Source organism: Sphaeramia orbicularis, chromosome 11 (assembly GCF_902148855.1).
Source record: "Sphaeramia orbicularis chromosome 11, fSphaOr1.1, whole genome shotgun sequence".
NCBI classification, from domain to species: Eukaryota; Metazoa; Chordata; class Actinopteri; order Kurtiformes; family Apogonidae; genus Sphaeramia; species Sphaeramia orbicularis.
In genome coordinates this window covers 8868724-8882141 of record NC_043967.1, presented here as the reverse complement: position 1 = coordinate 8882141, position 13418 = coordinate 8868724, and the positions used below count along the sequence as shown (strand labels likewise).

The following is a 13418-nucleotide window of genomic DNA, read 5'->3' as shown; positions in this document are numbered from 1 at the left end:
CTCTTAGCAAAGAACACCTTAACTGCAGGAAGTTGTAATGGTTTGTGACAGTTCTGAGTAAAATCTCTATGATTCCTCTGGTTGTTTCCAGGGATGCCAAAATTGAAGACATTCTTCAATACAAATGAACAGAGACTGGATAGTTCAAAGCCAATTAGATCAGCTTTGTTGCTGCTGCACAGTAGACGTCCCTGCTCTCCTATGAGTTACTGAGCTCTTTGTTCTCAAAGTGTTAATGAATTTGTGAAATTCCCATCTTATTGGCTCATGTTTTAGAAAAAGGGAATGCAGGACTAGTGAATTAGGCTGGGACTTCACACACTGTCTGTATCAACATGGCAGTCAGTCCTGGTATTTGACAAACTGATCACTGAAGTAATACAACTGTCACTTGTAGTATATCTTGTGTTTTCTACTATATGGTGAAGTGGAAGTTGCTTACCTCCATGATTCCTATGTAATATGAGAATGGAGTGACTCGCAGCCCTTTGACCATGATGTCGGACAGATGGTAGGGGTACAGCATCAGGTGATCTCGGCTGTACTTCAGGAGCTCCTCGTAGTACTTGCGTTCATCTTTCCTCACATGGCGCACTGTTCGTGAAAACACACGCACCAGTTTAAGTACAGTCAATGAATGGGAATAGACACTTCAATCTAAACCAGATCGATGCAGGTAGAAGAGGGACTACTGATCCAGGATGTCTCGACAGGTCCAGAAGGTCAAAGAGGAAATAATACAATTGATTATACAAAAAATATATTCTTACACAGAGACCGTTAGAAATGATTCCAGTTACATATTACTGAAAGAGTAACAATTACTTCCAACATAACTTGAGGCAACATCCTTAAGAATAGTGCCAGTATCACACAGTCTGTAGTCAGGATTACAGATAAATAAACTGACATGTGGGGGATATTTCAGTGTAATCACATATTCATAAATTCTACACAGTGAGATATAAAATACTACTGCCACAACTACTAATTGTGTCAAGGTGTCCCTTCATTGTCATTTCTGACAGTGCTTGTAAATGAAGTAGCTGCAGGTCACATGAGGGAATGTTAGTATTCATGTGGAATGGATGAATACATCACTTTCATGTGGACACACTCAGAGAGATGTGCTTACACTTTTGCCTTTTAATTACTCTCTAGTCTCTATGGTTACATTCACACTGCAGCCTAAAGATTCAATTTACAGCATCACATCTGAGTTTTATTTTCCATTAATTCTTCATATTTTTTTTTTGAACGAGGTAAATATCAGATTATAATATCAGATGTATCACCGTGAAAGTTGTACATTTCAAAACTTACTTTTTAAGAAGCAATTATTATTATGTATTATCTAGTAGCCACTGTGCAGTAAAATAGTTTAATTATATTATATATGTATTATTAATGATGTTTGTGGATTCATTTTCCTGTTGCAATCATGTGTATGTACATTTAACTGGGGTATGTGTATATATCACTGTGAGGCCGTTAGCAACACTTCATAGTACCCATCTGCAACTCCAGGGCAGAGGTGGAAAGAATTTCAGCTTAAAGTGACTTAACAGCAGTGGTGGAATGTAACAAAGCATTTGTACTTCATTACTGCACTAAAGTAAATTTTTGCGTATCTGTACCTAATTTAAGTAAAAATAATAATGCATACTTTTGATTTTACTGTTACATTTTGCAGCAATTATCTGTATTTTGTACTCCACTACATTTCTACAATTTATGCTGTTACTTGTTACATTTTATGAACACAATTTCCTCAAAATAATGCATGACAAAATAGTTTGCCTACTGATTGCATTGTGGTATTGTTTGCCATTGCATCAGGTGGCTCTATTAGCTCCAATGATGGCAGAGTGCGCATTTGGCTGAATCTCTGAATCTCCGTTTCAATTTATGTGGAAAGTGCGAATGTCAAACTAATACTGTAAAGTCAATCATGGTTGAAGGACAAGTAAAACCAAACTTACGAGACACAATAAAAACATAATTTTTCAGCAATAGTATCATTATGTTTGGTGCTCATTTGGTGCAGGAAGAGACACTAAAAATGGACTTCTGCAAGGAATTTCTTGCAGGCAGGAAGTGCTTGCACGAAAGAAAACGTATCACTGTGTTTTTGTTGGTGGAAAAGTGCACCACATGGACCTATTAGAGATGTCCACACTGCACCATGCACAATCTGGTTGTGGAAGTAATGGTGACTGCAATAAGATTAGCGAACTTCAAGATTTCAGATTTAGCATTGTTTGAGTATATAATTAGTGCAGTGTGAGTCTGTAGTGTAGTTAGGTTTTGTTTTGTGTGAGTACTTTTACTTAAAAAAATACTTTAAAGTAAATTTAAAAGTAAGTACTTAGTACTTTTACTTAAGTAAGTTTGTTGATGTAGTAATTCTACCTCTACTTGAATATATATTTTGCCGGATATTTGTACTTTTACTTAAGTACTAAGCTTCAGCACTTCCTCCACTACTGCTTAACAGTCATGTGTATGGTGATCTGACTGTTCAGACTGAGGTCATGTTGAAAAAGATCAGATCTGTATCCAATTTAAGACCACATATGGAAGTGTCCCAGATCACTTTAAGGCTACTTCTACCTGCGGTGTGAAAGGAGCTCATATAACCACACAATGCATATTTCAGACTTGCACATGGGACAGACTTGCTCACCTAAGTTATTGCGGAATCGCAGCTGGTTGCGGATGCTGTACAGCAAAACATGCTTCTCATATTCACGCTGAGAATTCCCCAAACTCTGCAGAAAAGACAGAACAGAAGAGGTGAGGAACATGTCTGGATTTAAATATTTATGAGTAGAAAGCAAATACTAGTATCCTATTCACACTCCCTTTAACTTACATGTACAATATACAATAGTTTCTCTACACATCTGATGGTATTTTCTTACTTCAACACATCAATTAGAAAATAAGTGTAACATAAAAAAAACATCGAATTGGATAAATGAAAAGGTCAAAATTTGTTTTTGACAGTGTCTCTATACCATATTAAATAAAACCATCCTAAGGCTAAAGGACTGCACATCATCTTGTTATAAAATACTGAATACTTTTTATTGAAGAAATTCAGTTTAAAAAAGTCTTGATCTTTGCCTTTTAAATGTCTTTTACATTGCCATTTAGTGCTCATCATCTGACTATCTTTTCTCTTGTGTGGTTCATTTTGCTTTTACAAATACTATTTTCTCAAAAATAATGGTTTCTTTCATCATTTCCTTTCATCACAATTATGGTAAATAATCACTACCCTGAAATACACCATATGGCAATTACCTTAATAACTGTGACAGGCCTACTCTGTAGATAAATAGCTAGTTTTAAGCTGATAAAAAACCCAAAAAATCTTATTTCCAAGTGCTTATACACTAATGAGAACACATTTATGAATATTATATCCAACTTCTGTTATTAGATCTTAATTCCCCCAACCCCAAAAATCTGTCACATTCAACCATTAAAGATCCAGTGTTTGATTTTTTTTAACATTACAGGGCAAAACTTCCATAATTATCTTTCAGCATGTTTTAATTCAACTGGTCTGAGAGGGCAGGAGCCTTTTGCGTCTACTTCTTGCCTGTGTTTTCAGTCTTTAGAAAATCTACGCCATGATATAGATGTTTGTCTAATCACGTGTTTTCAGATAGATAGGAGGGTTAAACATGTGACTGACAAATGTAATAACCGATCCCATTTAGCCGTACAGGACCCTGATGCAATTCTACTGCTGTACTCTGGTCGTTGCTTTTCCACAACATGAAACTTCAGCTCATCTGTATTTATATTTAGTCTTTCAATAGGGACCAAGAGGAGAGAGCTGTAAAAGGAAGCTACGGAATTGTGACCTTACAGCGTTTTATCCTCCCGATTTTGCCTCTTGCAGCTTTAAAGCATGTCCCCACCCCACAAAAAAGCCATTTTACATGACTATTTTCACTCCCAATAAAAATCACACCAGTCCCTCTGGAATGATCAATTCATTCCAAAACTAGAAGCACTCGGAGAGCGCAGACCTCCGCCAAGGCTGATCAGTGGCCCCCCCTGTGGGCCCCCCCACCCCCGATCACCACCAAATTTAATAATTTCTTCCTTATCCCATTTCCAACAAACCCTGAAAATTTCATCCAAATCTGTCCATAACTTTTTGAGTTATGTTGCACACTAACGATCAATGCCCCCCCCATGGGCCCCCCCACCCCCGATCACCACCAAAATTTAATCATTTCTTCCTTATCCCATTTCCAACAAACCCTGAAAATTTCATCCAAATCTGTCCATAACTTTTTGAGTTATGTTGCACACTAACGGACAGACAAACAAACAGACAGACAAACAAACAAACAAACCCTGGCAAAAACATAACCTCCTTGGCGGAGGTAATAAAAATATTTGTCTGATTAATCAGTGCAAATAGGACAATACAAACTATCAGATAAGAAGAATCTGTATCCAACAGTAGCTAATATTAGGCTTCTCAACTCCCTCATACCATATATGTTTACAGTCAGATTAGTGTTAACTTTCTGATTTATTAATAAACTACGTTTTGATGTTCGGTGATCTACATGTCTGTGTAATGACTAATTAGTCCAGGTGAACATTCCAAGACGTTTGGATGAGAGACGTAACATTTTCAGGAACAAAAAACATTTGAAAGAACCTAAGGAAGTTCAGGGATCTAGATGTATTCATCTATGTATTATTGTAACAACAACTTGAACTGCAATGGTTGATAGTTGCTGGTGCTACTGAGACATAATAATTACCTTTCAGCATTTTGACACTAAAATGGCCTGAGAGGACACAATAATTCTACCCATTCTGCCTATAGAAAATCTACAAGCTCAAGCAGACTTGGCTCGTAACAGGTGCTTTCAGGTAGATGAGGAGTTAAATAAGTGACTAACAGCTGTGATTATAGATCACTGATTAGATTCTGTCAGATTTGACTCTACTGATGGTTTTCAAGGGAATCTTGGAAAAGTATCCTTTCTACAATGACGTGAACCAGCATCATGTTCATCTACATTTGTATTTAGTCTCTTCATTCGGTCAGAGAGGAGAGAGTTGCAGATGGAAATGTAGTTTCCTGCTCCAATCTATCATCTATATATTGGCATTAAGTACACAGTGAGTCAACCTCTAACATCTGCTCAAACCATAAGGTGAATATTTCTGTATTTTTAGATTTATATGCCATTTACTGTATATATGGGTAAGTCATTCTGAATGTCAGTTTCTTCCAGTATCCTGCAACCTTTGGTGACACACAAGCCTCTGAAGGTGTGGGGGATTTACCCAGTTAGACACTGACAAGGTAGAACAGGAGGACAAAGCCTAAAGCTTCTATATGTACCCGCCTCCACTACCAAAGACATATTAGCATAATGGCAGTCGTTTATGCAGGAGGAGGAATTCATGACTATCAATAGTCAAATGTCCTTCAGAATTAGAAAATCCAAGTCCCAAAACATAGTGTGGCAGCATTTTGTGTAATTCAAACATCTGCAAGTAACATCCACGCGTAAGCATATGGCGCCACCTCTCAAACAACCTGTCATGTGATGCCTGTGGAGTGTGCAGAGGCAGTATGTTGGATGGCTGTTCATGTACTGATGGTCAGTTATGGCTCCGGTGCAGCCGAACGGTGAAGCCCTGCAGAGGTTCCGACTCTGACAGACAGCTGCCCGTAACCCACACAGCAGTACCGCGGTGACATTGACAGCCACGACCCCACGGACACAGAGATGCGCCCCCTACTCCTTCGTCTTCCTCTCAGATTACCTGCCCCGTGGACATGTAAAAACACAGTACCTGTTTGACATTAGCTGGGAGCTTGTTCCACGGATAATTCTGCCTGATGTGAAATTCCACGTCCGTGTTCATCGCTAGCTAGCTAGCAGGCTAAAAGCAGAATCCCTGGAGACGTTCACAAATGGGTCCTCGGGAGAGTCCACGTTGACTTTATTCCCCCGACACCCACCAGCCGAACAAAGCGACTCCCGCTTTGACGAAATGCTTTATCCGCAGATTATTTTCCTTTACAATAAGACGGTCACTTCCTTGTTGTATTTTCGAAAGAGCCGTTCGTCATGCTCGTGGCTATAGTCGTCACTTCCTGTCGAGGCGTGACCGTGGATGTGAATGGAGTTCGACAGAAAGCAAAATAGAGCTAATAAGGTTATCAAAGCTGATTAATGATATTTTACGCCGTACTTTAGCTTTTAAAAAGGTGTCTTCGTGGTCTAACAACAAACCAGTCGTCACACTTTAAAACCATTCATTTACATCTAAGTAAAGGTTGCAAAGGATTTTTATTGTATATTTTTTTATTATTATTATTTTACTGGACAAATTTTTACCTCTGACTTGTCTCTGCTTGTCCTTTAGTATTTCCATTTACACAAGTAACATACTACAGCTCAGAGAACAACACTGTAATAAAAGGTAGGGGGAAAAAAAGGTTTTATCCAATCAGATGAGGCAATCAAGTACATAGTACAAACTTTTGCAATTATTAAAATGCAGTTTTTTTTATTATTAAAACTATTATCTGATTTAAATCCTTTCCCAAAATACATCTGTCCCACCCTGTATCAAAAGCTTTATTTTGACATTTTTATCTTACTCTATTTGTGGACCATCACCATAATGAGAATTAATTCTTTTTATTTTTCAGTTTTAAAAAAAAAAATGTATGTTGTGTTTATAGTATCTAGATCAAGGAAAAAGTAGTTGCTTCAGATTTCTACTTTAATGCAGGAACTAGAGTCTCTTAATGTCATACTCATTTTCGAGATTCTGACCAAAGTATTGTCCGGAAAGTAACAAGGATGCTATCAGGTTAAATGCTTAAAATGCAAGAGAGAAATTTCAGGCTTATTGTTAATAATATGTGTAGCATACTATTGTACTGTACATGTACTGTACAAAACTAAAAACCAAATGCGACTATGACTTAACCTGCAAAATTAGACAGTAAATAACCTAAAAATGCATAAATAGATCCATCACTTATTTCCTTACTGCATTTACAAATTAGCAGTATTCAGATCTAATGCCACCATGTGAAAATACTCCACTGTAAGTACAAGTTCTGCATTTCAAAACACTGATTAAGTAAAAATCTGCCAAAGTATAATAATCCAAAAATGAGTACTGTTATGTTATTAGCTCACCGGCTGATTGGCCATGAGCTACTGTGAAGGCGCTGTGTCCAGCGTTGTTTTCATAATCATCATCCTCATCATCATCTTTGTTAGAAATTTCTTGAAACATCTTCTGACAAAACTACTCTTCTGATTTATTTTAAATTTTACATGTAGCTTCCCAAGGACAATGACTACATAGGGTGTTCACACTCAGCACTGACATATTTTGGTATTAGAATTTTTTATAAATTTTTGAAATATTACAAATGTGCCTTTACTTATATTGGGCCATATTTTGCTGGTTTGTAACAATGAAATAGTTGGAGATATCAATATAATTGCTATTGAGCACTGATAGGAAGTCATACATGGACTTTCATTTGGGTTCATGACCTTTGACCTTGAGTGAACTTGAAGGGTCAAACTCAAGGTCACTAATGTCTACATTTTGATAATCTCCGAAACTCCTGGTCAGGTTCAAATCATATTTTTTGTAGCTTTATTGGGACAATGTCTACAAAGTTTGATCACAATTTTCAGAAATTTTGATATTTGAATTTTTGACAAATTTTTGAAATATTAAAAATTTGCTTTTACTTATAATAGTCTATATTTTGATGGCTTATATCATGAAAATGGTTAGATATATCAATATACTTACTATTGAGCACTGATAGGAAGTCATATAGGGTCATTTAATTTGTTGAGTTATCCCCCAGTGAAAATACCACCCACTTCTATTGGGCGATTGATCTCCTGCATCAAGACCACAGGTCTCTAACATAGCGGCAGAACCTGACAACCTTGCAAATTCAACTTGTTATTGATTCTGGACGGAACATGCCAGTGAGCTCCAAAGACATTGGTCCTATTTTTTTTATTTTTTTTTTTTATCACTAGGAGGAGTTGTTTATTGTTCATGCAGTCCACTGTGTTGCAGTGTTTTTCGACAGTGGCCTAGAGCAGACTTCTTCTACTTCTCTTTTCTGTTTTATTGCAGATACAGCATCCTGTGTTAAGGTACATTACCTTTGAAGTCTGAACGTGGACCGAAGTTAACATCCCCTTAACAATGAATGTACTCTGCCTAGCCAAAAAAATCCCCAAATGCAATAGTTTGTTGTTACTTATGTTTTATTAAATAATGTCTATGCACTGTCACAATAAATGTCACATTTTTAGATCCATAGTTGCACTAATTTTTTTGAGAGGTTCTTGTGTTGATGACACCCGCTTGTCAAATCCTCTCTAGTACATTCCAAAAATTCTGAATGTGTTTCAGGTCCAGACTCTGTTGTGGCCAGTCCATGTGTAAAAATGATGTCTCATGCTCCCTGAACCATACTGTCGCAATTTGAGCTTAATGAGTCCCGGTATTGTCTGGTCTTTATGCTCACTACAAACAGATAGTTGTTTCAGAAATGAGAATATACTGCATCAGTTAGGGTTGAAGAATTTCCTGTACCTAAAACAGACTGTGGCATGCTGCTGGTATATTGCTGCATTGCATTGTGGGTGTTGGACATTTTGTGTACCATGTTCTGGATTATGTCCAGAGGTTCAGGTGGTTATTGTGTGTATGAGAGTTAAGGTGAATGTGTGGGTGTTACAGTAGTTATCTTGCATTTTTCTGTTCATTTTTGTTTTCTGAAGTAACACCATGACTGTCAGCTGTAGGCTGAACATTGCTTTTACCTGTTAGAGCATGGTCCTGAACTTATTGATATGTTGCCATTATTTGCTGTGATCTGCCAAAATAAAAACACTTCCTATGGTCATAAAATCTAACACAAATCTTACACAGAGTACACATTCTACTGTCAAGCCTATAAGTGCTACAATATCAATACTGCAACTAATTATCCAATGGAAGGATCAGAACTTTTGGCTACATTAAGTTCAGATGGCCTATGGTCAGACTTCAGGCAAATGTGGCCCAAATCAGATTTTTTTGGCCGTATGTGCCTGGTATCTGATGTGTTAAAAAGACAGTTTGAACAGTACAAATCCTGTTTTTTCAAATCTGACCCAAGCCACTTTCATATGTGGTCCTAGATCCAATACGTATCTGATATTTTGTAATGCGACTTCAGTCGGAATGGCCAGGTGGCATTTATCCAACCTTAACGTCATTGAAATGCAACAAATGTCATTAATCTGCGTCCCAGAAGTGTTGCTCCTGTAAACACAGTCTGTGCCTGTCACATATTACATCAGGACCTCTTTTATGCATGCAGTTCACTTAAGGGTTGCATTCAGTTCATATTCAAAACTGATAGAAGTCGCATTTAATGTGTAATATGAACAAACACACACAAAAAATCGGATTTCACCCAAAAATTCAAATTGTGCATTAAGACCTGCTGTCTGAACGTAGCCCAAGCTGTGTATAAAACCTGCACTTTTACTTTCAGTTTTCAGCCATTGTAGGTGAGACTGATGGAGTATTCAGTTTTTTTGCGATCTGCATTTTCACCACTGGATATCACTGAATATCACTTTATCACACACTGAACTTTTAATGTATGAAAAATCAAAGTTGTCACTATGACTAATCAAGGGTTTGCTTAGAAATCAAGTATCATGAAACATACATGTAAATCCAGATTCCACTGAATGTATTTTTACAAAGTACATTCAAAATGCAGTGCTTATTGTTTATATAGAGTCTATAGCTTTAGAAAAGAAAGAATATTTTTGAATCACGTTTTGTTTTCAGTTCATGTAACCATAAAACGTCTGATAAAAATTACAAATCATCCATAACATTGAAAAAAAGATATTTAATTATTTGGCCATGTTGCCAAGCTCTACTCTTAGTGTTTCATTGTTATGTATAATGTTTTTGGATTCATATTGTTATATTACCTCATTAATGTGTATGTTGTATTTTAGTCCTGTACAGTAAAGGCTATTGGTTTAAGGTTATTTTAAAGGTCCAGTGTGTAAGGATTTGTTTTAAAATAACCCTAAACATATACAACAGTAAGCAACAATCAAACAAACAATCTCCACTCCGACTCAACCAAATTTTTTATGCTTTACCCCCTAAAGGAGTCTTTGGTACATAACACAATATGTGAGATAAGTACAAAGCCATCACTAGTGACGGGTGGGAACAGTGTCAGATTTCACTGTGTCCAAAGTTCATCAAAGCTGCTCACATGTCATGATGTCTGACTTGCTGACAGCTAACTTTCTTACAGCTATGTCATCCAATCTGCCTACATGTAATCCCAGTTTCTTGTCATGTGCCACTAAGTAAACATGGCAGTAATTCATCTTGGTGTCTGAGGAGCTTCAGGAAGTACAAGTGAGAGGGGTCCTGAAGATGAAGCTCCTTTATGAGATAAAAAAAAAAAAAAAGACAGCTATATGTATTCAGTGTCAGCATTGGAAGAAGTTTTTTTTTCTTTGTGTTGAATTTAATGTTGTGCTGTGTAGATGTGACAGTCTTAAAGGTGCATAGGCAGGAATTCTGTCATAGGCAATATTTTGATGTACTAACAAGGTTACTGTAGTTAAAGAAATCTAAGAGTGAAACCACAAGTAAAATTGAAGAAATAATGTGAACTGAAATAAAACTTTAACATCACAGTTTTCAGAAACACAAGACTATGATGAGATCAGGTCTGATATTTTTTTTTACATCTTTATTAGAAGTTGTGTCCACCACCATCAAACCCCCACAATTATTCTTGGACTCACTTGAACTGAAAAGCCTTTGGTGATCAAAGGTCACTGTGAACTTATATCTGTCCATTCTTACACATGTGATATTGTTGTATACATGAGACTATTCCTTCACATTTATCACAAACTTTCACTTTAATTCAAGGATGAATTGATTGGATTTTGGTGGTCAAATGTGGAGGTCGTTGTTCAATCACAAAGCAGATTTTTCGGCTGCGACTGCCAACAAATTACAGAACTGAATAAACTGATTAGGATGCAAGGGTAGTGTTCTATTTGCAACAAATAAAACTGAATAGAAAGATGCAAAAAAAAATGGTGACAAAGACAATTATACAATTTATTTAATGTACAAAAAAGATCCTTACATTTAACATAACATTACAATCACACAAGACAATCCAGTCACTACTTCTAGTGTAAAACCTCCACTAAATTAGCCATGCAAAATACCAAAGAGGAGATTTTTGGGATGTGGTAGAGGAGGACATGCAGATAGTTGGTGTGTAAGGAGAAGATGCAGTAGACACGGTCAGATGGAGGCAGAAGATTTGATGTAGTGACCCCTAAAGGGAGCAGCTGAAAGGAGTAATAGCAGTACCATCGTAAAAGACAGTACTCAAGACCGTTTAACATATATTTGTCCTTGGATGAAGTTCCATATTTAGTGTAAGGATCAACCAGTGCACATAAAAGTTCTTTGAACTAACCTTGTTAAATTGCAGAGCCCTGTATCTCTGGTTTGTGTTCACTGTTTAGAACATGGCTGGATTTAGAAATAAGACTCTTGCAGTAGACTGATTCACAGAGTTTCTCAAGACCATGCTCAACAACATTTGAGAAGATTTTCATTTGATGGAGCAAGGTAAACAAAATAGAAGTGCAGATAAAATCAGCTTTGTTTTCATTTTCAGTCTCAATTTGCAGAACTCCAATTAGTCCAAAAAATGTTTTTAAACATTTTAAACTCAGGTTTTATTTTCATGCAGTCTTTCATCATTTTCTCTTCTTCAGTAGAAAAGTGCTTCAAAAGCCAACACTTAAACTTTATAAAAACAAAACTAAAAACCAGTCAGCTCCTCCAAATAAAAATGAATCTACTCCACTCATAAACTTAAAACTAAAAGTAAACAGATATGAAAACTCAAACTGAATAAAGATAATAAATATGACTAAGGTCCAGTGAGTAATATTTAGTGACATCTAGTGATGAAGTTGTGTGAAAGGTCTTTGTTTGTGTAAAGTCTGTGCAAATGGTGGACACTGTGGTCTGTAGATATAATTCTAAGGTAAGAAATTAACATTTTATTTGATCTGATCTGATCCATTTAAATCCCTGTAAATTTTAACACAGAGGACCTTTGATATCTCTGTGTTATTAAATCACTCATTAACAATCAAAAATTGGACCATTTCAAACCAGAAATGTACCTTTACGGGGCCAGTAGTACAGGGTGTCCACCTAGTCTCTTTACAATTTAAAAATTTTATTACAAAAGCGGTTGATGAAATAAGTAAATGAGACTTGTTCAATGTAGTCAGTGGTTATCAACGTTTTTAATCATACTGTGGGATCATGGGAAATTGAATCATTGGTCCATGTTTTTTTCAACAAGAGATCAATTACTGCAAATATTTACCCATGACTGAATATGGGGCACTGCAACTGGATGACCTTTACCCACCCATCATTTTCCAGGTAGATGGTGCACCACCACATTGGGGACTGTATGTTGGTGGGTTCCTAAAACGAACATTTCCAGACCGGTGGATTGGAAGGGATGGCCCCATTCCCTGACCACCTCATTCACTAGATATCACTGCCCTGGATTTCTTTCTGTGGGGTTATGTTAAAGATATCGCATATCAAACAAAGATACAGGACATCAACGCTCTGAAGCAAAAGATCACTGATGTCATTGAAACCATTGATCAGGGTATGATACAGCCAACATGGCAAGAAATCCAGTAATGGTTAGATGTGCTTTGTGCAACTAATAGTGCCAATATATAGGTGTATTAAATGAGGGAAAAAATCTTCAATATCTACTTTTCACTTTGTAATAATTTCCACAGATTTGCCTATTCATTTGCTTTTGTAAAACATTTGTTAAATTGTAAAGACAGTTTATGGACACCCTATATATCTTCACTGCAGCTAAGATTGTGGGAAATGTATGCTATTTGTCAGCATGACACATACGGTTCCTGACACCTTAAACAGGTCAGAACCAGTAGCTGTAGTTCCATCCAGCTGTGCACCAGTCTGAACACACACATACACCACTGCACCGAACTGAATCTAGATCTTACAGCTGTTTCCCCGATCAAGTTCACCCCTCCGTGCTGCTCTATATTTACCGACATCCTGGGTTACACACACACACGAGGGAGGAGGAGGAGGAGTAGGGGAGGGGGCTTGCACGATGAGATGGACAAGGGTTAGCAGCTTGGGGACACTTTGATTAAACACCAGCCTGTGTGGGCTTTGTGGCTGAGTCGGGACCCCATGATGATTCTCCCTCCCTGGGCTATTGTAAA

The 13418-nt window shown here is 37.1% G+C and overlaps 1 protein-coding gene across 2 annotated transcripts in view; it reads right to left on the bottom strand.

Moving 5' to 3' along the window:
- The window catches only part of fam91a1 (family with sequence similarity 91 member A1), a 41968-nt gene extending 35826 nt beyond the window's left edge, over positions 1 to 6142 (bottom strand). For both annotated transcript variants that reach the window (XM_030147506.1, XM_030147507.1), the window contains exons 1-3: positions 5848 to 6142; positions 2687 to 2771; positions 443 to 594 (exon numbers count right to left, since the gene is read on the bottom strand). In XM_030147506.1, coding sequence (XP_030003366.1) covers positions 443 to 594; positions 2687 to 2771; positions 5848 to 5919 — 309 coding nt within the window. In that variant the 5' untranslated portion in view covers positions 5920 to 6142. The remainder of the gene's footprint in view (positions 1 to 442; positions 595 to 2686; positions 2772 to 5847) is intronic.
- Between the last annotated feature and the right edge of the window lie 7276 nt (positions 6143 to 13418).